General features: G+C 37.8%; 1 protein-coding gene across 1 annotated transcript in view; it reads right to left on the bottom strand.

The window, feature by feature from the left end:
• The window catches only part of LOC139734881 (glutamate decarboxylase 1-like), a 63159-nt gene extending 44902 nt beyond the window's left edge, over window positions 1–18257 (bottom strand). The window contains exon 1 of the mRNA XM_071645663.1: window positions 17894–18257. Within this exon, the coding sequence (XP_071501764.1) occupies window positions 17894–18257 (364 nt within the window). The remainder of the gene's footprint in view (window positions 1–17893) is intronic.
• Window positions 18258–27464: the final 9207 nt, after the last annotated feature.

Below are 27464 nucleotides of genomic sequence, written 5' to 3'. Positions count from 1 at the left end.
CAATGCTTTTAAAGGAATGTTTCCCATGGCAGCCATTTTGCATTTCAACATGGCAGTGTACCTACAGGACAGGAAGCAGTCCCGCCTACGCAATGTTATTCACTGAAGTGATTGACTTACACGTTTAGTGTTCCAGCATGCTTGGGTTTGCAGTTAAAGATCATACAGCACCAAATATGGTCGAAATCCATCTTGAATTTCAAGAGTGGCGGCCAATAAGAATAACCAATTATTACAGAATATAGGCCCTATGTGTGTTTTTTAAAAGAATGTATACTGTACGCCACCATAAACATTCATATGTCTAAAAGTTGCTTGTAACCAGAGATATTAGCTGAAAAGCAGCCATTTTGAATGTTAAGATGGCCGCCTCGATAGTGATCTGTAATTTAAGGGAGGGAAAAGTGCATCTGAATGGTCAACATCATGAACCCGGTTTATGCCCGAAATGTGAACTTTCTTTATTGCTTACAACATAAGATATGGGTCAAAATATACGTTCTGGTTTGGCGGCCATTTTGAATTTCAAGATGGCCACCTTCAATATCAAAATGAACCATCGTTTCAGAAAAAGATGTTTCAGAATGTCTGATAGCATACGCATGCTCTTTGCCCCTAATTAGAACCTTACACAATGTATACGATATGAGGTACAGGCCCAATTACACTTGTTATTGTGGCCATTTTGAATTTCAAGATGGCCGCCAATGAAAATGATCCATCATTTAAAACAAAATGTATAGCTTGTCTGACATCACAGGCATGCTTTTTGCCCCAAATTTATAATTTCCATAATGCTTACAACCTTAGATATGAGTAAAATATATTTAGCAATGGAGGCCATTTTGAATTTATACAAGATGGCTGCCAAAAAACTGTATCAAAACTATCTACGGTATCAGAAAATGGTGCATCAGAATGTCTGACATCATGAACATGCTTTTTGCATCAAATTTGAACCTTCTATGATGCTCACATTATGAGAATTGGGTCAAATTACAGTTTGCTATGGCGGCCATTTTGAAATTCAAAATGGCGGCTGAAGACGTGGTCGGAAAAAATGGAACCAAAGTTTTTTGGATTCAGCACCCCCAAATTGACCAAGTTAGCTTAAAAAATCAATTTTGGCACGAAAATCTCACGGGACCCAATATTTCGACATAGCAGACTGTACTATGACGTATAACACCCGATGTGCACTTATTAATTTGAATTTCATTGGCATTGATATTGGACTCTTTTTGACAAATTTCATCTCCATATAGGCCTATATGCCTTTCCGTAGTTGTTGGCGAACACGAAATATGACTGAAGCATGCAAATACAAATCAGGACGGCATGCTGAAAATACGCATAAAGGGAATATTGCACACGTAAACATGGATATGAGACGGCGCGTTTCATCGCGTCCATCAATTCGTCACTCAATATTACAAAATACGTAACCCTTAACGCCAGAAATTCGTGGATCAAAAATCTCATTAACTTTCACTCAAGCGGAGATTATACCTCTTATACTCCTGCTCTGAGACTCATTCACGATCATTACGGCTGAGACGGAGAAACACTTCATCACCAAAAAGTGAACTTTAAAACGCAGTCGAAGCGGATACAGCTTCGGAATGTAATTTCATAATGCAATTGCATTTTAGAGGACGATTATTATCGGAATGGCTAATTATGCAATTCAGACATTTTTCTTTCTTCGGGTTATGGGACAAGAGAGATATCAACAACATTATGACAAACTGTAATGATAGAATCATGGTGGAGACAACGTGCGTCAAGAATATAATTATTATTTTTTTAGAATGAAAGCATAATGGGCTGTTTTGGGGGAAAATGGCTCGTTCTTGCGTTGTGCACATTGTGTGTGTGTGTGTGTGTTACACAATGTCACTTTTCTCTCTGAGTACGAAACTATACCAGAGCTTTGTTGCGTAATAGTAAAGTAAACTATTGTTTATACAGTGTATTTCAACCTCTAGCCGTAACATTACGACTATCCCCGAAGACACTGCTTAACCTCGGGTTGGATCCTTAAAGGATTGTTCAACTTTGCTACCTTTGCTGCACAAAGGCTACAGCTCAATGAATGACAAATTAAAAATCATACTATAAAGATAACAGATCTGAAAAAATGCTGTCACTCTCAACATTTCTATAAAAAAGTCCCAATACTAATAAACTGTTTCCTAAATCATAATTCAAAAAAAAAAGTCGTGCTCAGTTATCATCCACTCGGTAGATCTTTGCGAAAAATCAGATAAATCAACATGGTTCAGGAAAAGAACAGAAGAACACGCAAGATACACAGAATACACAGATAAAGCAAGGGGTGAAAAGTTGGTATCATAAAAAACATTAGAGCAAATAGGGCGAACTTTTCATTAAAAATGCAACATAAAAAAGGACAATTCGTTTGACAAAAGTTGCAACAGTATTCCAACTATTCACAATCATGCAATGTTCGATTAGGGTTTTGTCGTTGCGGGAGCAGGAATGAAAGTAAATGCATGCATAAAATGCTGTTGCCATTTACACCACCATTGCATTGGTCCTTATTATCGTCATCATTGCCATTGTGAAGAATGAAATCTAATCAGCAGTCTTATCATAATTATCATTATCAAAACTGCTCTTATGTCAAAAATACAAACTTTATTGCGACCGTCGAGCAAGATCAGTTCATATGCAACACACTGACAGATGAAGCTGAATATTAAAGACTGCATGGGCACAAATGTACTGGTGGCGTCAAATTGATCACACTTATTTCAAGAAGACGCATACATTTTATTCTACTGGACCGCATTAGCGAATAAGGTAAAGAACCAGCAGGGGGGAGGTATGTTTTGGATTTTTTTTTTTTTTTTTTTTTGGGGGGGGGCGAAAAAATTACAAAGGTTACCAAGCTTTACAGGTACACGGACATCCTTACGTCTTTGCATCTAAGGGAGGGTGTCAATTTTTTTTTCGCACTTCTTTCGAAGGCAAGGATAAGTCGCAAACACACACACACACACACACACACACACACATTAAGCATTAAGCATGTCAAGGCACGCCACATAAACTACTGTTATTTAAACGGGCGCCAAAACTGGTAACATGTGCGGTGATTCGCACCTCCTGATTGAATTGAGGCCCTTGTGAGGTAGGGAGGAGGCGGGCTACTCGATGGGGGTGTTCGAGGGGTGATGGGCCGCCACCAACCAGTGGCCGGAAACGTGCTTTTGACAGAGCAGTGATGTTGGTAGCAGTCAAATATGCAAATTAGATCAGGTGATAATGTGAGTCCTTCAATTTACCCGCACTGAAGTCTTCACAAACTTTCGTTTTCAGCATGTCATGAAATCCGGAACAAAAATGTCAGTCACATCAATTTGTAAGAAGTCACCAGTGATGATTGTGATTACTTGATTTAAAATTTGCACACAATCAATTCAGTACCATGTTAAGACAACACTTAGTGTTGAAAAAAAAAAGTCGTTCGGGAGTAACGCATATGGCAACAATTTTGTATGTTTACATAGGATAAACACACAGCAGGTATAACTGATTTTGCTTTCATTGCGAAACCCTTTAAAACCAGAAAGCATTTAGCCTATCTCACTAGACGCGTTTTGACACTCTCACAGCAAAACATAACGAATGGAATAGTTTGTGTTCGACATCACTTTGATAGATTTCTTTCAGTTAATTTTCATATTTTCAAGAAAATGTCACACATAATGAAAGTATACAAATAGAAGATATAAAGTACAAATCAAGTGAAACATTTACCTGAATGTACAATTGTCTTGATATAGAAGTAAACTTTACCTAGGTCTGTTTATAGTAATATTAGATTACATTCTTGCAGAGTATTAAAATATGATGGGGCTTTTTATAAGCGAGCTTGTTAAGTCGTCAGTTCCAAGATAAAATCAGATGTAGTGTAATCCCTATTATGAAGCACGAACAATTCTTTAGACAGAATAATTTAGGCAAGAACATGTAAAAAAAAAAAAATGTTACGACATAATTAAGACTCAGACACTCAGGAGCCGTAATCCAGCGGTTCCGTGACATTTGCTACTGCGACAATTGCTCCCATGAAACATCTGCACGCTAAGCCAAACATAAAACCTACCCACAAACATAACGATCAGCCTAATCCTAATCCTCACATCAAACTAAACCTAAAATCCATCACAACCCTAACCATAACCCTAAGTCCTTGGAGAATACAAGACCGGAGCGATTGTCGCAGGAGCAAATGTCGTGTCATCAATCCAGCTGGGGCCCCTGAACCAGGCCGCGTGACCATGGTGACCGACCAGCTGCCACGATCGTCGAGTAAGATAAATGGCCTGCATAGAGCGCGACAGGTATAGGCCTATACACTTGGTCCTGGTCAGGGACCCCGCCGGAATGCAAGGTTAAAAAAAGTACATGAAGTATGTATGCTATACATTGTGTATGTCGTAACCGCTGTTCGTTTCAAAGATGATAACAATGGATAATGTGATGCAACATTTAAGTTCATTTCGAAGTTCATTCCGATACTTGGGCCCAGTTTACATAGCTGTTTGGGGTTTGGTGTTTTTTTGTTGTTGTTTTTTTTTTTTTTTTTTTTTTTGGGGGGGGGGTCCGCAAAGATTGTTTAAGAAAAGTGGAAGGTGATGCTTATCACATCGGCGAGTTGAATGATTATGAATTGTGTTATTTCTTGCAAACATTTGTGAGAAAACGTCTCGTAGTTGGCCAATTGAAAATTGAAACATCAAAATGTCAAAGTTAAAGTAAAATAAGTCAATAATTTTCAAAATTTTGCTACTCACCAAAAAACCATTCGTGTGAGATTGATATCCATTATGATTTGCAATTCAGATTGCACTTTTTGCACACACAAAAAAAAATGAATCAATTAGAAATTTAATAGCATTTCCACAAGTAAGAATCGCATAATTGAGATAAGGAGAAGTCAAAGCGGAACATATACAATAAAGAATCTTACTATAGGAAAATAGTTTTTCAGTCTATCAAGAACATCTGTGTTTTTAGGAAGATTTTACTGATGTTATAGGTGACGTAGTATTTCCAAAAGAAATCAATATATACAATTATAAGGGCCTAAAAATTTAGTACTATTGACATGCAGCAGATCGATAGCATTTATCTTGACAGAAATAAGAAGCACATGTCATGTATTGATATAAAGCATGCAAAGTTAGTTTTTCCAATGGTTAGAAATAACTTGTTTTGAAAGGGTCCAAGATTGAGCAAAAAATAAGTTTTCGTTCATGATATTCTAAAGCGAAATGGGATTATGATGAGAAGAAAATTGTATCATCTGCAAAGCAAACAAATCAAAGGATCTTTGATGAGGTCTAAAAATCGTTTATATACGTATGTTCCCCCCTATGAAACTATACCTTATTATCCTTATTTTTCATTAATTATTATTTTGTTATTATCATTTATCTACATTAGTTAATTCATTTGGCATATTAATTCATTTCAATTCAATTCATTTTATTTCCGTACTTCTCATTTGTGGACATTATAACAGAAATCAAACAAGTTCTTTCACCTTGTAAACAATGTGCAAAACACAACAATATACATGGTGATAACACAGTAATTATATGTAATGACTGGTCAAATTTGAAATCGAGATGGGGTTGATCAAAGAAAAGTATGACGGGACCTACATGAAAGCAAGCTTGTTTGGCTGTAAGCCCCGAGTAATCAGTGTTTGTGAAAAAGAAACGGAGAACGGATAGTAGATAAGACCAGATGATGTAAGGGTGCAAATAAGAAAAAAAAATACTAAAATGTGAACTGTTACTGTGACCAAGCTATCATTGGTTTCAGGAGTACAACATGATTTGAGTAATCATAAAGCCTACTTTGGTATACACTATAAACTGTTGTTGCATTAAAGCTATCGCCAGGATATGATCAGTAAGACACAAGAAGTAACATGTACAGCTATCAAGCCATTTGGTGCCCGCCGTCAAGCTCTGCATAGAAAGTTAGAGAGAGAAAGAGGGAAAGAGGAAAAGAGGGAAGCGAAGTAGAATGTGGAATTGATAAAGATGAATTCGGAGAGCCTGACAGCAAGACCCAAAATGGAATCTGCAGCATGTTGACAAGAATGTTTGATCGGACAATAACATACCACAATATTACATAAGACATTACAATTATTCAGTTTCTGCAAGATATGCACTCAATAAAAACTCTTTTAATTTGCGTTTAAAGGAATATAAAGACGAGCAGCTTGTTATTTCGGGGGAGAGGTCATTCCAATATCTAGGGCCCGTATATATTATCGTTTTTTTTAGCGAAAATTGTTCGAGTACGTGGAAGGTGAAATGCGTCACTTTGGCGGGTAGGATAATTATGAATCAAATAGTTTTTCCTGAACATGCGAGTGAAAACATCCGGTAACTCCTTGGCAGAAAATTTATACATAAATATGCCGACGTTGTAACTAAATAAATCTGATGTTTTCAGTATCTTTCAGTATCTTTAATGTAAAATACAAGGAGATATTCTAGTCATATTACGTGATATAAAGAAAGTGGTGATTTCAGGTGCATGCCACTGGTTGCCAGGGGAGGAAAAGGCAAACCTCAGTCCTATTTTAACCCCGATAACGTCGAGACAACGTCCGGGGAACAAAGTAGTGCTTGAGTAATGTCGGGGTAATTACCCCAGCTGACTGGGATAGAATTTGGCAAAAGTTACTGCGACAACGTCAGAGCAAAAATTTGCGGGTATCGTTTTAACAGGTAGCGTATAAAAAGATATAAATGAATTATTGCCCGGATGTCGTCGCCGTGTTTGGTTTGAAAGGTTCTGTTCAAATGGGGCTTCATTCACCGAAGCTTATCCGGTCAATTACCCCCCCCCCCCCCCCCCCCCCGGCTAAATACTGGTTAGTGGTAAGGTTAGAGTTAGGATTAGGGTTAGGGTTAGGTTTAGGGTTAGGAATTTGGGTTAGGGTTAGGATTAGGTTCAGGATTAGGATTAGGGCCAGGAGAAGGGTCCGGGGTAATTGCCCAGGGGGTAATTGCCCTAGACCCAGCTCGAGGCCTTCGACCCCGACCAATGTGTGCACCTAGAATCAGCTATATCAATGTAACACAACTACAAACAATGTCAATGTAATGCATTATAACATAAAACAAATACACGCTTCAAATACAAATAAATCCAAATAAAAATAGGCCTACAAATACAATTGGCAGCTTTGAAGTCTGCTACTTTAATTTTTCAGCCGGTTCACAATTCAGAATAGCATACAATCTGCAAAAACAAGCTATTGCAGTCATAATCGCCTCCAGAATCACGGTCTTTGAAGGCGATCCTCGAGTATATGATTAGGAGCGTTGTTATCGAAATTATATACATTTCACCGCTTGTTTAATCACCTTCCACGTACCCTTAACATAAAACTTACAATGTATTGTTACACTGTCGTTGAGCTGAACATAGATTTTACGATGCCAAATATATCGGAGATTACTTGTAGCGGTATGTTCTTTTCAGTATTTATGAAAGAGTCTGTTTTCTCACTAATACACTTAAGGAGTAATTTTGCAACCCATTCTGCCATTGTTGCCGGAACACTATTTTTTGTAATTTTCATTTCATTTCATAACATTTATTTCATTCATTCTTTTCTCAGCAAAACATAACACAAAATAAATCCGGAGATACAAAATAGGCATGATTTCAACGTCACATGATAGATAATGTCAACAAATAAAAGATTATACATGCATACCGTGCAAAGTTATGTTTGGAGAAAAAAAATTGAGAGGTCCACTGAAAAGCATGCTTGTAAATTGTGAACCACTCAAAGGATTCTTGTGAACATATTTGTTTACAAAGACAGGACGGAACAAGACAGGACAGAACAAGACAGGAGAAACACAAAGACATAACATGACTTGACAGAAGGGTATATCATTGACAGGAATAAAGCACAACAGAATAATGGAAAGAAAGGAAAGAAAGATTGAAAGGAAAAGAAAGGAAATGAAAAGGAAAGGAAGAGTAAAAGTCTACACGCTGAACATCGGGATCGGAAGAGGGAACTGAGGTGCTTCGGAGCTCAAACAGCTGAGCAAGGTTTGTACAAATATGATGATGTAAAGATTACACCATGATGAATTCAATGATTGACGATGAACCCTTAGGTTGTAGAGACCAGCTAGGTAATGAATAGTAAATGTCTTACTTAGTACGAATTTAACAAAAAGAGTTTCAACTTGCGCTTAAACGATTCAAAAATTTAGACGGTTTTCAAAGAGGCATGGCGATATCGAATTGATTTGTAAAATATCTATAAAGGTTCAAAAGTTAGTATGCGTCTTTTTTGACAATCAACCAATCAGCAGATTTCAACCTTAACCTCAGTTTATTAAGGTTAAACTCTTACATGACACAAAACTGAAATTATGCGATACGTTATTCGTCGCAATTTGAATATTTGGAGTCCGTACATAGGAAAATGGTCAATAATATCAAAAACTACACCACCAGGTGTGATATCAGATATAAATTGTTAACAAATGCATCATCAATTCAAGTAAATCAGAAGAACAAAAGACTTTGAGAACATTTCGTTGAGACCCTTTTGATAGATACGGTTTTCATAATTCAGAAGATTTGAATTAAACTCGCCCAAAATAAAACATATTAAGTTCTCGGGATACTTTTTGATAAAGTACCATGAAGTAGCTCGACAAACTCGGCCAAATTAGAATTTCGTGTTCTGTCAATTTCCCCGACAACCATATTTCCCTTCTTTGTGGTGCTTTTATCTCGAACAAAAAAAAAAATAGAAGTGTCCGTCATAATTCTAAATTCGTCTGATTATAGATGGTTTAGATTCGTTGTGATAGAAAGACTAACCCCACAGCTCTTTTCTTATAGATATATGTTATTAGTAATCAATGGAAATAAAAGAGGAAGGTAACATAATCATGGGGGCCTCATTTCATAAAAGATGTTTTAGGATTGCAACTCTTGCTGGAATTGCAACTTCCCATAGCAACAGTAATCAGGAAGCTGAGATTTTGTCGTTACCAATCCAGCAAGAGTTGCTGTCATATCATTTTTTTTTAATGAAATGGGGCCCTGCAGCCATGTTTCACTGATGTGGCTGAGGTCAATAACACCATGTGTGAATCTTACTTCATTTATGAATAGGCCTATTATATGCTGATCTCAATTTTCATCTTAACTCCTCATGTTAAAGTAAGAGACTAAACATGATTTTGATGACAGTGAGATAATGAAATAATATCTTTTTCAAACAGTAACTTGTAGAAGAAGTGTGATCTTGGACATCATGTAAGATCAAAAACAAGAACTAGTTTTAGTTCATTGGTTTTAGAAGTCAAATATGAATTTGAGTCAGGGTTGTCGTCATCCTCATCAATTGGGATTAAAAAAAAACTATTACTCTTAGTAGCTTTATGAGGTTGGACATACAGGACAGAATGAGTCATAGTAAATATTCGAATTACGTCATCCATTTTTTTCCAAGAATTAAATACCTGTTTTGGTTGACAATTTAGAGGACATTATACAGCTATGACTAGAGAAAAAGGCCTCTCATTTTCATGCCTAAATACAAGAAATTAGAAAGCGGTATAATTGGTTCCTCTTTCAGACATACAAATCCCCCGGTAAAAAGATCCTGAGCAGTTATTGCAGACTGTAGAAGTTGCAATGGCATCACATGCAAAACATAATATTATTAATAGATAAATGAATAAATAAATAATCAGATAAATAAATAGATAAATGATAATAATAAATAGATAAATAAATATAATAGTACTAATAATAATAATGATAATCAATAATAATAAACAAATAAATAAATAAATAAATAAATAAACACATTGAAGAAAGTATGGAGTACTGTGAATACAAAGGGGAATGTGAAGCTCAGTAGGAAAACGCATGAAACAAATCTTCATTTGGAAAGGTATGTGAACACAGACTTTTAGACGTTTACGCGTAGTTTCAAATACGAATGAAAATCTTTTGCCTTCCTATCAAATAAGAATTGCAAACATGTGGCCTTCCTCAACAACAGACGTGCACACTTGCCATCTCTAGTAAATGCAGAATTACACATTTCTCAAAATTGTTATTCGGTCTTATACACAGATGAAAATTGATTTAGCCAGGAACAAGTTGAATTTATACGTGGATGTAAAAATAATGAAAAACACATGTAGACCACACTTAGTAAACAATAGAGCACACCACTGATAAAAGATAAGAATTAAGGAATATCAAATCTTACATTCCTATAGCTCGGTTCATGGGTTATCGACGCCCAAATCCCACCTACTCCTTTCTCCTTCGTTTATACAAAATAAAGAACATCTACGACTAAATAATCAGATGAAATGTAGAAGATATTGCTAAAGTTAAATATTATTGATAAAATGAGTGACAGGTATCACTGAATAAAGACAGTGGCTGAGAAAAAAAATGATTCAGAAAGTTGTACAATAAAACATGGGCTTGTAACAGTATGCAGTACCTTGGGTCCTTGTAGCAAAACCATTTTACACTTATATTTGAAAATCATACATAAGTGGAACGGAATATTTGGTTTAAGATTACTTTTCAGACCTGGAGAGGCATTTTGAAAAATACTAGAAGTTTAGAATCGATTAATATGGCCCAATGCAATGAATGTGCTTTTAGGAACCACGCGTTTGAGCATCATAGTTGTGCAACAATCGAGCAAACGCAAGATACGTATATTCAACTATCGAAGGTCGCTATAAGAATAATATCTGATAGACAATCCACGAAGAGACTGCGTAAAGTGTCATCATGTATATTAAAATGTTGTTGTCCAGTGAATATACAATAGGTGCGAAAACAACTTGTACAGGTGAATCACTAATGGCGGGCATCACTTCGCCGAAGTGTGATTCAAGCCAAATATGGTATAGCCTCACTCAAAGTGTGTGTGAAGAAGTGACGAAATAGAGATTTTAAGCGCTGGTTTAATCACTCAACTTGATTCCAGTTTAGAGCATTAAAAGAGGACAATCAAACTTCTGGTATAACAAGTATATACATCAAACATTCATGGGAATAAAACTAAAGGGGAAAAATTGTAATAACTGCATTAAGATGTAACCAAACGGAAACTGAATTAACTGACTTAAAATAATTCAATCATGAAACAAATTCGAAGTGGCTGGCCCTCTATATCTTTTCCAGTAAAGGAGGACATGGGTTCCGATGACAGATGTTTTGATAGATTCTTCTTTTGCGAAGCTCGTATACGCGATTAATACTGATATGTGCTTCATAACATTGTCACCTCTATGAACTTTGTTGAACAAATCGTTAAAACTGTGGCGTTATAACCATTTTATTTGTTTTGTATAGCGTCATCTCACTTTCTTCCCACCCAGGCGACAGTATGATTGTTCACTTTGTGTCGAATGATATTTCCACTCTCTATACTTTGTATCTCTTACTCTCTCTCTCTTATTTTAGCTTACAGCTCTACAAGTACATTTATACATGTAATATAGTATGTTTATATCAGTGTTAGATCTTTTTTTCTTTATTTTGAGATATAATGTATGAGAAGCAACAAATTAAAATTTGAAATGGGTGACTAGTGACGGTAGGGCATGAGGCTATACCGCTTTGTTTTGGTTGCATTGGTGATTTATCGTTATCATGTCTTTGTAGAAATGTATCACACTTTTTTTAAGTGTCTGGTTTGGTTTACTCTTTCACTGCTCTGCCTTGTCTGCATCTTTAACTTTCGAATTAGATTTTTAAAAAGTAAACTTGCACTTGAAAAAGAGTGTCTCCCGTTGAAGAACACTTTACGTTTTCATTAACGAATGGGGAGGTTCCTGAAGATACAAATTTTGGCAAGTTTTTTATTTCATTAATGGTTGGGGCGTAAATTTCGCGGGGGTGTCACCTAAAGTAAATGATTTTTCCAAAGTGAATTACAACCTTCAATACAATGCGGTCACAGGTACAACCAAACATTGTGTTCACTGATTCAAGTGGAAACAGGGTTTACATGGTAAAAGCGGTTCCGCAGTGTAATCATGCACTAGCACATTTCACACTGAAATAGTAATGGCGGGGTGTGTTGTGTTTCATCTCGTAAGGAAGGGTACGACAGATGATGAACATCAAGGGGGCACATTCGAGCGGATACATGCAGGGAATCACGAAGTGACACGGGGCAACAGATTGCGACACCTCGGTCCACGATACTAAGCGCTCTGTCAAAATATACCGTTGTTTTCCCTATACATGGCCTGATATTACCATCAGTCTTTTGAAGATGAAAGAACAATACACAGAGGCGCCACACGAGACAATGCTATAAATTACGTCGAGAGTCTGCGCACCATGTCTTACGTCAGGCGTATGGGCACACCCCTCTGAAGTTCGTTTCAGAGTCGCGTTGATGAATTTGTTACTTTTGTTTGCTGTTTGTCGTCCTTTTAGCTCTTTGAACAGCTAGAAATGTCTCCACATAGAGATGAATTGGAAACAAAAGTATATTTTGACGAGGCCTTGAATGCCTACCTGCCGCAAACGGTGTGCTTCTAAGGGCCCACCAACTCATGAACGTTTGACGTAGCCAATAGTTTTTCATTACATCTGGAGCCAAAAGGCGAGGGGGAGAGAGAGAGAAAACACAAGAGGAAGTAGTCATGTTGAGATTCTTGAGAAACGAGAAACACCGAGTTTGCGTTCACTGCGGCGCCGCCTTTAGTGTTTGAGCTTTCATCAGTGAGAGTGTACAGAAATTCGACTGCGTAGCTTACATATTCCTATATTTGGGCGTTCGAGTTTGCTCCTTGGCACTGTTAGTGTCAATATACAAAAGCAGTTTACAACCTCACAGAAGAGTAAATGCATAGACCATTTTTTATGTGCTTTGAGTGCCGATTGGTGCACAAAATCCCAGAACGTTGTACACACTGTCCAAAATCTCTGGCACAGAAAGGGTTAAAATGCGTGGAATTTCCCCAGCTGTTATCAACAGTAAAATTCTGTCAATCCTACATTTTGCACTTGTATATGATTATGTATATAAACTCTACACACTTATATCATACCTTTTGTTTAAGTGTGTTTACCCGAGGTGTCGCAATTCATTGCCACGTTGTCTTTTACATAAGTTTAACATTTGATACAGGGCTACTTGGATTTTTTTTTTCATCGAAGAGATGCAATCTATTCTGTCGCAAGCGAACCTCTTTTACGGTCAGCCTGGGACCCACTTCACAACTCATTGACGCAAATTTCATACGACTGGTTCCCCGCTGAAATCACTTGTCGGTCAAGTTAATTTGGTTCCGTGTTTTGGGAGAGGGGTTGGTTGTTTGATTTGTGTGTGAGTGTGTGTGCGTATGTATGTATGTGGGCGGAAAAAAAAATGCGTGTATACTGTATGCATGCACATGAAGCGGGTCTCCTTTGCAACCTTTCATCAAATAAGATATATTCTTTTAATATTTCACTCAAAGTGTGCACCAGATCGTTGAATTTCAATTCAAAATATGCAAAATCTCTCGTGCTTGGGAGGGGGTATCCCCTCCCAAACCCTCCCCCTCTGTGCCTCTTTCCCTAGCCAAGTACACTTTTTAGATCTACAAACAATTCTGAATAATTCTGAGTGCACAAGACTTATCACTTATATTCCGAAAACTGAAGGTTCCCTCATGTATCTTAAGGGGAATTTCCCCTTTTAATCGACCCTTTCCTCCCTCAGCCCCCCCCCCCCAAAAAAAAAAATCATTGTTTTTTTGTGTGATTTCTCAAATGTTGATTCCATCAAATATGCGTATACGAGATATCTCAATTTCAACCTTAAAAAGATAAAAGCTCCATCGGAAGGGAAGGGTGGAGATAACACTCGCCCACGCCTTCTCCCTGCTCGCCACCCCCCCCCCCCCGGCCATGCAAAGAAGTAGACTGTGGCTATACCCAGATCGCTTTATTTCAATTCTAAAAACGCAAAAGCTCCGCGAGCGGGAAGGGTTATCCCCCTTCCCCTAAGCTCTATATACCTCACTAGACTTTATACATACGCACAGATGGTGCACATTCGGAATAAGAGCTAAATTCCGTGATTTTAACACTTCGATGAAAAAGTATTGCACCAAAAATTTGCACCAGATCGCTGAATTTCAGGTCTGAAAACGCAAAATCACCTTCGTGTGGGAGGGGATATGCCCCTATCTAAACCCTCGTGTGCATGCTTTTTCTGTTTGATTGCTGAACAGACAGCGTTCATGATATTCAGTGTAAGAATTAATACAAGAAGACTAGTGTATCTAAATCATACCATTTTATAGGCAAATGGTTCAATAATAATCTACACTAAAATATACTGCAACCTTAAACAAGTGGGACTGTTTCAACTCGGTAAAACACGCAAAAACGTGCACCAAATTGCACCATTTGCAACATCAAAATACAAAAAGTTATCGCCGTGGGAGGGGGGACACCCCCCTCCCACACCCTCCCCTCCCCCTCGCTCGCTCCGCTCGCTCGGGTTCAGTCGCGTTCATGACATTTAGTGAAAAGAATTAATACAAGAAGTGTATCTATAAATTATACCATTTTATAGGCAAATTGTTCAATAATAATCTACACTAAAATATACTGCTACCTTAAACAAGTGGGACTGTTTCACGTCGATAAAACGAGCAAAAACATGCATCAAATTGCACCATTTGCAACATCAAAATGCAAAAAGTTCTTACTGTGGGAGGGGGACACCCCCTCCCACACCCTCCCCTACCCCCTCGCTCGCTCCGCTCGCTCGGGTTCAGTCGCGTTCATGATATTCAGTGAAAAGAATTAATACAAGAAGTGTATCTAAATCATACCATCTTATAGGCAATTGTTCAATAATAATCTACATCAAAATAAACTGCTACCATAAACAAGTGGGACTGTTTCACGTCGATAAAACGCGCAAAAATATGCATCAAATTGCACCATTTACAACATCAAAATGCAAAAAGTTCTTACCGTGGGAGGGGGGACACCCCCCTCCCACACCCTCCCCTACCCCCTCGCTCGCTCCGCTCGCTCGGGTTCAGTCGCGTTCATGATATTCAGTGAAAAGAATCAATACAAGAAGTGTATCTAAATTATACCATTTTATAGGCAAATTGTTCAATAATAATCTACATCAAAATAAACTGCTACCATAAACAAGTGGGACTGTTTCACGTCGATAAAACGCGCAAAAACATGCATCAAAATGCACCATCTACAACATCAAAATGAAAAAGTTCTTACCGTGGGAGGGGTACACCCCCCTCCCACACCCTCCCCCCCTCGCTCGCTCCGCTCGCTCGGGCTCGGTCGCTTCGCTCCCTCGCAGACTAACCGCCCCCCCTAAGATGAATGTATGTGTGTATGTGTGTTTGTGTGTGTGTGTGTGTGTGCGTGTGTGTGTGTGTGTGTGTGTGTTTGTGTGTGTGTATATTTGCTGCCTTTTTTTTCTCTCCTTCCTCTTTCATTCTCCAAAGCATTGACCTATGTACGGCCTACTTGAAGTAAACAGGGTCCCATTTTTCTTAAGTGATCACACATATAAAGCATGCTACTTTATTTCAATTGTTATACTTTTTAAATGGGGGGGGGGGCTTACATGTAACAGTCATAGCTGACTGAGGTTCGAAAAAGAACACTGAAAGCAATGGAGAAGAGATGATTTCGGGAGGAAAAGATCAGTTTATAATTTCAATTTCAATTTCAATTCATTTCATACTTCTTGTATATCAATATTGCATCAAAAAATAACAACACAAGTTCTTTTACCTTGTCAACAATTGCCCAAAAAATGCATACATGACAATAACAGTAACTATAATGATAACTGGTCCAAAATCGAAATGGAGTTGTACAAAGAGAAGTATGATGGGACCTACATGAAAGCAAGCTTGTTTGGCTGTGAGCCCAGGATAATCGGTGTTTGTGAAAGAGAAACGGAGAACGGAAGAAGTTCAGACCAGGTGATTTAATTTAATTTAATTAAGTAAGGGAAGTGGGGTATGCATATAATATGATTAAAGAATAAAAGAACAAGAATTCTATACTAAAATGCAAACCACAATTGTGTAATAATTAGTTTCTGAAATAGGACATGATTTACATATAGGGCCTACTTAAATATACACTTAATATTATATTAAAACTATCACAAGGTTGTGTTCAGCAGAACACAGAAAGAAATTGCAAAAGCTGAGAAGAATTTCCATTTGCATACTAAAAACATTTATTATTTTGATGTCGGTGGCCATTTTGGAAGTAAAAATTTGAGCGGAAAAAAAGAGGTGTTTACAAAGCAGATGTAACACTTAAAAAAAAATTAATATCATCTATGTTTGTTCTTGTATATGAGGTCAGCGTGAGCAGTCTTTATACCCAACGATTACGCCCTTGGCATCTATTTTCTTTAATTCTGCAGGCGATTCAGACAGATCTGCCTTGAAAATGAATTTTGCCACAGTTTTGAACCACACAAAGGATTTTTCTATATATATATTTTCCTATATACATTGAAAGTGATCTATGCAAAAATCTGATGTCTAGACGGACATTGACGGACTCGAACTTCACTGACCTTTCTTATAAATTTTGTTATGTTGTTATCTGCATGCAAAAATTCTGCACTTTGTAGAATAAACATGTATTTTTTATATTTCTAGATGCATAAAAAAGATAGATAGAGAGAGATGCTAATGAATTGAGGTAAAAAATGAATAAAACGATGTCAAATGCCCTGTGATTCAAACATTTTTTTATTCTACAGTGGAGAAATGATCGTATGAACAAATCTCACTAAATAGCTTCCATGTTCCATTTTAACCAAAATGCCACTTCAGGCCACACCTGCCGTGGTGTTCTTTTTGTTAAAAAAAGAATAAGTGCTCGAGACCGCAAAGTTATCATCAACGACTGAAGGAATGTATGTACCACGAGTTTTGATGTCCTCCCGAAACAGATCCCTCGTTATATCTCAGTTAAACTGAACTGTTATTGATTTTCCGTCATGATCATGATTTCCTTCATGATTAAATTAGTTCAATGATCCGTGTCATAAAGAATCAGAAATAATGTTGCATTCAACAATTATTCAACTGCAAATCCAAAACTGATTTCAAACACTCATAAACACAAAACAATGTGTTGATATAGTTACCACGTTTCAATTTATGTGATCGTTGATTTGAGATGTTTGTTTGTTTGTTTGATTTATTTTTCTTCCAACACAATTTCATAAATAAATCAAGATTCTTTTCAGTAATATCACATAGAATATCAGGAAGCAGATTACAATGTTCATGATTCAAAGAAGGAAAATCGATGTGTAAATTGATTTCATCAACAACATATAACTCGTATTACCAAATTTCCAAATAATCATCTGAGAAATTATGCGAAAGAAGATGTTCAAAAGACATATCTCGTTTTTTTTTTTCAATTTACTGTATTTAAGATGCAAGCTTCTATTCTTCCTTGAATTTCCCTTCAATCCAATAGCCGTTTCTTTGAGCATAAAAACAGAATAAGATACACTGTACAAAATGTCCAAAATGTATTTAAGACGGCAAATTTGAAGTACAATTGCACCTTTGGTTCCTACGCGGCCCTGGAGTAAAACGCATTAAGTTTTATCTTAGAGAAATGCGTGTTGTGCTGTGTCCCAATTTCAAATTCGAAAATCATGTAATACATGTATGTCGTTCGCCTTTCTCAATATACGGCTTTTAATATTTGATGCAACATATCGTTATGTCACGGATAACATTGATGGTGACGAAGTGTGTGATGCATAACTTGCCTTTTGCTCGAAGTTCGAAGAAGTCGGGTCTGTCGTCATCCGTTGATTTGCTCCGTTCTCTTAGGCCCAGCACAGGGACGATTCGGAGCTGGCCTTCGCTCGCCGTTCGATCTACGAGCCGACGTCGCTCTTGTAGCAGGCGCATAGCCTTGCTCTGGTGTCCACCACCACCACCACCACCACCGATCGCCATGCCATTGCCGCCGTTTCGATCCTCACCCCTGTCCCCTCCGTCGACGCCACTGCCTTCCGTGCTAGCTGGTGATCGTGGGATCTCCAACTCCTCATCCTCGTCTACCGTTTCGATACGATTTGAATCAGCGAGAATGCCCCCCTCCCCAGATAGTCTCGTCACCAAAGGCATCCTTCTGTCTCTCTGTTTACCTCTAGATCTCACAAAATCAAATAGAACACTTTTTTTCCAGTCCAGAAATTTTTCCTCGCAATCCTCCGCGGAGTGGCCGCCTAGACCGCTCAGACCGAACAAAATCCAGAGGTGATCTTTACGAGGATGCCTCGTTCCCTTCGTCCGTTGTTTTTAGGTACTTTATGATCAAAATGTAATTGTCCAAACCATAGAATCAAGTGGATGCTTCATATAACATTCATGGGCGAGAATAGTTCAAGAATTGTTGTGTCGAGCGAGGAGACTTCCGATGCAAGATGAGTATTGGAGTCGCGCTTCAGAGCTTGCGCGAGTCAAGTAGTGCGTCCGCCAGGTCCAGCCGTTACGTTCCAATGTTAACAGAGTAGTTTGGTTCTGCGCATGCGTATAAGTTGCCGGCTCTTGCAGTATCGCTGATTAGCCAGAAACAAGCCATACCAGTGTAAAAGAAAATGTACGGTCACACAGATTCTCATGAAAGATAGAAATGTGACCTCGCTAAATATGAACATTCACTGCATTACAATTCTTCCCTCACTGCAGAGTACATTTCCGAGTAAACTTTAAGGTTAAACTGGTTTCTTTAATCGGTACTGTTTCACTGTGAAAATAGGAGAAAAGAGCAGAATGATATCTAGAGCGTAAATATGATAACGTGATATGTCACGATTGCGTTTTCATTTTGTGGTAGATGCTGGGCGAAATACTCCCCAGCTCTGATAGCCACCTTTCTTTATTGACGAATGCTGCGAAAGTGCATTCGCCTGTGTATCTACAGTGCCATCTCGATCTGGGATTTGCTCCCATCATTTTCAGTCCGAGCCACGAGCAGGTCGATGTTTGCGGTGACAAATGGGGGGATTTATAAGCTCGTGAGTTCGTAGATACCCACTCTGTTACCTATTGACATGTAATTCCTGATTCAGCGTTCCAATTTCATTTCTGTCACATGCCAATGCCCATGCTATTTTCTCCTTTGCTGTTCCCAAGCATCACTGTGATCACTTTTGTATACTGAGCGGAAGACTAGAATTCGTCTATTGTTGCCATAGACTTATTAGAACATGCAAACCCTTCAGTAGAGTTCTTCTTGTCGAAAGCGTAAAATACATATCTGTAGCGGGCAAAAGTCGACGAGGGGTAGATAAAGGTGAAAATATCAAAGCGTTTGTTTTTCATGTAAGCATTCTGGAAAATAGCACGCGCGTTTGAGTGCAATGCAGCTGCTAGTGTCTGTTTTGTTTGTAAAGTGCGCTGTGTGACTGAGATTAGCGATTCGCTGTAGCAAACATAATCATGTTCCTTTGATACGTATGCGTAAATCTAAGTTGCTTCCGATAGATGACAGTTGGACACAACATATAAGTCCAAGTTGCAGTACCCTACACGCTAATTACACACTGCAAGAAGTCCGGTGTTAAATAGTGAACACCGAGCTGGTGTTAAATTTTCGGTGCTCATTTATGGTGTTAAATTAACACCTCCGGGTGTCATTTCCAAATTTTAAACTGTTTTTTGAAGAGTTTCTTAGTAACTGTACTTCTTGTTGATTTTTAATTCAAACAAGACGATCATGAATTTTACATCAAAATACTAGATTTTTGAAAAAATGTGAAAATAAATTTACACCAAAGTAACACCAGCTGGTGTGGTCTCTTATTGAAGCTGGACGGGTGTTAAACCATTGATATTAACACCAACAAATATCAAATCAACACCATGTGGTGTCATTTTTGAATTGACACCAGTACAGTGTCAAAATAACACCAGGTACAGTGTCAAATTAACACCACGAAGTGTCAGGTGAACACTTTTCAACACCATCACAGTGCATTTTCAACACCTGTGGGTGTGGTCCTCTATTGAAGTTTGATCGGTGTTAGATTTAACACCCGTGGTGTTAAATCTAACACCGATGTTTTTACAGAGCACAGTGACATCATAATGCCATTATTCTACAGTAATTATCATATACCCATCATGCCCATATATTGTTTAATCTTACTTGAGCCAGTTATCCCATTGGGGATTCATACATTCACACCTATCTGTCGAGTGAATGACCCATAATTTTGATGAAATCGTTGCCTATTTTCCATGCGGAGGGCAAAGCAGGTTGATCCATAGCAGTTCTTAGTCCTTTTTGTTTCGCCCATGCAGCTATGGATGATCAAACTCGGGACTTTCAAACTCGGTACTTTTTGTATGTGCATGGGTCTAGTGCACTGCTCACTTAGCCTCCCTGCCCCCCTTCCCGAGTCTGACACCACAACACGTTATCTTCTTACAAAGGCAATACTTATTCGAGAGGGATACCAATACGGTGGCTTTGCACAGGCGACTGGATTTATCCTTCCCGTTCAGAAAGAGAATGAATCCAAAACGCCGCGTGCTGTATTTTTTTCTTTCTTTTTTTTTCTTGTTTTGTTCATGCCACCACAACCGATTATAGAACAAAGAGAAAAATCAGTGCTCTCTTCTATTTTCCTTGAAATTAGAAGGGCTCATCGAAGACGAGCACTATCTCTAGGATAAGAGTATAAGCGAAAAACATGCATATCTTTCAGCAGAAGAGAGATTTTAGGAGCAGAGGTCATGGTAATTTCAATTCTTTGATCATCCACATCAGAAAGGACGTTCCCGCTGGTTCCAAGTTGTACGGTACATTTAACACAGCGAACAACTTCACACACCACCGCACCTCAAGTTTAATTTCGATGAGAACGCTCACTGCGGGAGAGTTTTTTATTGTTCACTCCTCAAGATCCCCTTGAATTTTGTGTCCAGAACCCATGTAGTATTATAGTAATTCAAAGCGAATACGACCAAGTCGTATAAATAAGCCACCAAGTCGTATAACTAAGCGAGAAATCACAATGATAAAGCGGGCTGTAAGATCCCAAAGAGATATTTGCCATGCAGTTTGTCTATAAATGATTTTCTTCAGGAAAATTTTTGTGAAAAATAAGTAATGCACTGCTTCTGAAAAACTTCCGACAAAATAGGGCAAATCATCATTGTAAAATTGGAGACTAACAGTATGCCATCAAATGACGATAAAATGAAAGTTCTGTGACATGAGTCTCCAGACGTGTCAGAAATTGTATTTTGGTGTAGGCCTACATACAAATTTGAATGTAATTGAAGGAATTGTGACTTGAGTCTTCAAATGTGCACTGCGTGGGTTTGTTCTGGTGCCTGTATCGTCGAAAGGTCAGAAAGTGTATTCTAGAATACACACAAATTTTGAATATATACCAAGAAATTGAATGACCTTATCTAACTCATTGTATATCCCGAGCACAGAGATGAAGGAAAGAAAAGACACTTGTTCCTGAAGATGTGAAAAAGATGACAAACAAATTAAATTGGGAATGTGTAAACACCACCACAGTCTTTAGATCAGGGGGACCTTTAGGTCGAATCCACTGAAGCTAAGATGAGTTATGGATATTTGAATAGCCATACCCTTCCATTGACAATGTTTTGATCGCCCTGAAATCTTAACTAATTTGTTGTTTACACTATTATAGTTTGAAGGCAAGTTGAAACTGAAAATGTCACATCTATTAGCGACGAGAAGGGAGAATAGTCGAAATATAATATCATATTTTGTATGAGCGTCCATTTACAGTGGCAGTTCTGCCAGAGGTTTCTGTGAAAATGGCGCATACATTCCGTCGACACGTTATTTCTGGTACATTTTTAAAGCGCCATAATACTTTGAGAGAGAAAAAAAAAAGTAGAAATGTGATTTGCGAAGGAAAAATTGTCAGATAATATTGTAAGAGCCACGATTGTATATCTGTTATGTGATCATTGCGTCGCCATGACACATAGTTTCCGATCTCATATTTCACCTAATTAGATAATCTAAGTGGTGCGCCGTGATAACTCGATTCTTGGTGAGGACGTAACGTGATTAGCTCCCGGATGGGTGAGCATGGGAGACATTACGGTAACGTGTTCGCGGTGGAAGATGAACGGCGCTATACCTATGGCACGATCTTAAATCAGTGACAGATCGTGCCACAGACACTATTATAACCACGTCTTGCCGAATAAATAATGTAAATTTTACTTAATATTCAATATGTATCATACATGTATATATGACATATATATATATATATATATATATATATATATATATATATATATATATATATATATCCGTTGGGTATATATCCGTCGGGAATATATGGTTTGTTGAAGATCGCGACAGCGTGAAACCGCCGGTAGCAGACAAGGCACCAAAACACAGGTACGCATATATATATATATATATATATATATATATATATATATATTTATATATATATATATACATATATAGGTAGATAGATATAGATATATATATATATATATACATATAAGCAAAGCATGAATTAAACACAGCTTTCTCAAATGACCATATAAACCAACTAAATCGTTCATCTATAATTTGCATTTATTGTATATTTCATGGCCTTTTCCGCCAGCACGGATGACAAGAAAGTAGGTTATGGCAACGTCCGTCATTGATCACGCATTGCGCAATCAAAATCAATCATTATGATCATCGTCGATAATACAATCAATTCAATAACAGAATTCAGCATTTACCATATGGATACGCACATGCATATATTTCGACACCCTTTCAAAATGCCACATTTCAACTCGTGCATATGTCATTTGCATTGTTTACCCACATGTACACTCATGTACACACTTACACAGACATTTCATACATAGGCCTACTACAATGTAAACTCCTCAAAAAAGTTCTGCAAGTCCAATTTTATGTATTATATTTCTCTTAAACCTACATCATTTCATTCAAATGTGATATCATAAGAGAGCCTGATTAATTTTCTTTACAACGACAACTCACTTGTTTACGTTATGCATTCCTGGAATGCACAGTATGACTGAGTATGAGGAAAGGTCAAATGTAAAATGTTGCAAAATGGAGCAAACATGTTATGCCAAACAGTGTAGTTCCCATTTGCTTTGTCGTTTCAGGGAAGGAATGTGCTTGAAAAGAATGCTTTGTGAGATTATCATTAGATTCCAGACTTCATCCATGAATTAAAAAAAAATGCAGTAGTATCTGCAGATTAAAATTAAACATAAAGATTGACCAAAAAGTCATCTAATGTCTAGGAAGTGGGCGTTTGTGAAAGTGCTCTCATTTCAGCATTGCTTATTCCTGTGGCTTTTTTTCATCAAAACTGTACATTATCGATAGCAGAATTGTTGCGACTTTTTACCTTTGATCTGTCCCCATACTCAGCTGTTTTGCACATTCCAGGAACACCCAATCATATCAAGTGAGATGTCATTTTAAAGATAATTAATCAGGCTTTCTTATGATTTCATATTTAATGAAGATAATGCAGGTAAAAGAGAAATATGATATATCAAACTTTCATTGCAGAACTTTTTCTGAGGAGTTTAATTTCGAGAGCGCGTTCAAACGACATCAACACAAGGACCTTAGTGAGATATTATCTGGTGGACAAAATCGTTCAGCTGCTTTCATAATTACATATGTGATAATAGTGATCCAGTCACATTTAATATATGAATATATATTTTTTCATCTCCGCTGCGGAGGTCCCACGTCGAATGCTCCATTTTATGTTCATTTATACATAAATGTATGAAATTGTTATGTATTTTTGTGTTGATTTACTTCATTGTGTGGAAATACACACAATGAAGTTCCATTCATTTATTAACCTCTATACATGCCATTACTATGCATAATGCCTGCATACTTTTTCGTCCGTTTGAAATTGTGCGCGGGAAAAAAAAATATAGGACTCAAAGTAAATCAAACAAGCCACAAAATTTTCTGCACTAATTCTCTGACTCATGTTGCCCTCTTTGCCGTGTCTGCGTACAGTTGTTCCGGTGATATCTTAATCTTCAACGAGATCGCAAAATCAATTTCAAAAAGTAAAACAAAATCGATTACCGCGCGATGATTTTCCCCAGAGATGGGGGAGGGGGTGACATTCACCTTTAACCCCCTTCTCCTCTCCCCACCCCATCCACTCACACGCACACAAACACACAAACACACAATACAAAACGTTATGCGATATTTTTTATGCAGTGATTTCCTCCTTTCCACTTCGTGTATGATAATTAGAATTATGTCACAACGATGGTAATTAGATAGGTAAACAATGTAGTCGATTGTTTCATACAGCTTGAATTTTGACCAAAAAAAAAAGAAACACAAGCGCAATGTTGCTATGATCATGTTATGATATTTACATGTTATTCGTTTGCTTCATTTCGTACATCTCACATATTCTTTTTTTTTTTGCTTCGTCCCACATCTCTAATGTACATTATTTATTTTGATGAAGACAAAAAAAAAATCAATAATTTGCTGTCGAGCTCATCAGTGCCTTCTTCAATTTGTTTGACATAGTTGGGCAAATTAGTGAATCGATACAGCCACAAAATGATTATTGAAATTGATAGTTGTTATTCTGCATGGATTATTGCTTGGACATACGCATGAGCAAGTTTTTATAGCAACAAAGTGATTGAGTTAGCTGTCTTCTGAGGGAATATCCTTCACGACAACCAATTGCCAACAAATTTCATCAGGCCCTTGAAACAGTGTATATTCAGACACCGGAGAATTGGGGTCAGTTAAACAGTCTGACGCGCGAAATCTCCCCAACGTACCCCTGTGGGGGAGGTCTTGCCAAATACATCATGGAGTTTGAGCGGTAAGAGGAGCATAATTATTGTCACCCAGCTTCCCCAGTCCCTGCAAATTCTCATGCTGCATGGGTGCTAAAAGAGGACAGTGCTGAAGGTTAATGTTCAAGAATTCAATGTATATCATTCAAGGCGAACATAGTCAAGTCATAATCGGAGTATGCTTGGTGCATGCCCACTCATCGTTTCATAATGACAATTTGTGTGTTTTTAAGGAAAGATGAAGTTCAGCATTCAACACATACAACAACTGTAGCATTATGAGATTAGTGAACGCTGATAAGAGCAGTAGAATTGCTTTTATTAACTCTTTGCAGTGACATGTACTCATTGATGCTAATAAACATGATAAACACAACCTGAAGTGAAGTATCAAAGCAAAGACGTAGTGAACATTTTTCTCTTGCCGAATAAGATCTTGTGGAGAGTCAAGAGAGAGAGAGAGAGGGAGAACATATCGAATGTTCAATAATTCCTTTACTTTCTGTCCACATTTCTCTCCCATAAGAAGAAGACGTTCCGCGGCCCCTGTCTTGTCCAAACACACCTCAACCGCGATGTCTCTGACGCGCAGTCCGTCCGTTGACCCGCTAATAGGATGATCGATCACGACGATCGCAGGACGGGACCGAAAAAAAAAAAGAGAAAAAAAAAATCTAGTGCGCAGGAATTGAGCGGCGCCATCTTCAACATGGGCGAAATGCAATGCCCTGAACAGAAAAAATACATACAGTTCTCACTGAAATATTGATGGCCGTGAAAAGCATAGCCCACGGTGTGTCTAAATGAGAAAGACACACACAGCTGAGCAAAGCTTGAGAGGTTACATGCACCGTACCTCTGTTACGTCACTGACAAAAAGCAATCCTCTTCCGTCATCGTGTGCAGGGATCTTATATTTCAAGACAACTATACACATCGAATCGAATTTTGTTCTTGTTTTTTGTGGAGCATTTCATGGCAGAAAAAGAAGAAAATCATGAGAAACATAACATAGGCCTACTACGAGTGTCTTTTCATTTTCTCGTAAGTTCATGACATTACCAATCCTTGAGCTCAATGGAGATTCGTCTGGCTTTGAATTCATATACCAAATCTTGTCGTGTAGAAGGGGGTTGTCAAATCGTTGGTTGTCCCAACGTAGTGTCGACTGACTTTAAGATGGCGCACATGATTTTTTTTTCTGACGCAGTGATTTACTCTCACTACAGATACGAATCTCCGCAATTAAACATGATATCTAACACGTTGTCTGATCGATTACGTAATATTTCATTTCAATGTTGGAGATGTTTGAATGTCAAATGAAAGAAAGAAGATGCTGTTTCAATTAGCTACCGAAGGTTTTTTTTTTTTTCATCTGCTGGCATTTTCCATCCACCCCCCCCCCCCCCCCCCTCCTCCGTAAAAAAAAAAAAACAAAACGAAAAAAATTGATAAGAAAAATTGTCAATGTATTGTACATAATATTTTTATCAAGCCGCACAAAAATGTCACAATGGAGTTGTTTCAGAACAGGGCTTGAATTACTTTTACTTCTACGTCATCTTGCATATCAATCATTTTCATTTTTCTCCTTTGTTGCTTTGCACGCTGACACTTGTCCTTTTCAAATATGCTCTCATTATGGGTTCTGCATGATGAACAAAACACTCTCTGACCATTGCTGACCAATCTGTGTTTACACAAATTGGCATTCAATCTCACATGCATATGCATTGGCATTCAATCTTATATGCATATGCTTTATAATAATATAAAAATTACACAAACAAACACATTTGCACATACATAAATTACACGTCGACAGCATGATTAAATATGCGTTTGCGCACCATTGAGGAGCAAGGATTACCAAACAACCCACATGCAAGTGGTCAGTTTCATGAATTTTGCGAAAATGCTTCCTCGCAACACCGTATATTCGCATGATTAACATTCCACGAATGTATCAAATCCATCTGTATCACAAACGTTATGAAGGATTACACTTCAAAATCTCATCACTATGAACAAGAGATAATAGTCAACGAAATGGTAGTTTGAATACTACATTCTTTATGTCATTATTGCTGCCTTGACTGTCTGCTATAAACCCAAAATGGGACTTGTGGTTATATATGCAACTGTGTCATGTTAACTGATGAATATATTTCATGTTGATTCGTGGATTCATTTCACTTGGACTTCGTTCTTTATAAAATAGATACACTTTATTCATGTGAAGATCTTACTCCTGTGTGTAACTTAAGTGACAGGTTTGAGCAGCTTAAGACCATCTCTCGCGTACACTAATCTATAGACGCGCAGAAGGGACGTCATAATCTATCATAATTCGAGTTACATTTCAAAGACTTCATTTATTTTGATAGACGTGAAATTGTTGTATCACTCAGCCAGCAGCAGAAGGGGAAAAGATAACTAAAACATATCAACAGATCAAGGCGGTCTCACACA

This window comes from Diadema antillarum, unplaced genomic scaffold (genome assembly GCF_040938485.1).
Source record: "Diadema antillarum isolate AM-2024a unplaced genomic scaffold, OU_Dant_1.0 seq00000550_RagTag, whole genome shotgun sequence".
Lineage (NCBI taxonomy): Eukaryota > Metazoa > Echinodermata > Echinoidea > Diadematoida > Diadematidae > Diadema > Diadema antillarum.
The sequence above is the reverse complement of the archived record's forward strand: the minus strand, read 5'-3'. Positions and strand labels throughout refer to the sequence as shown.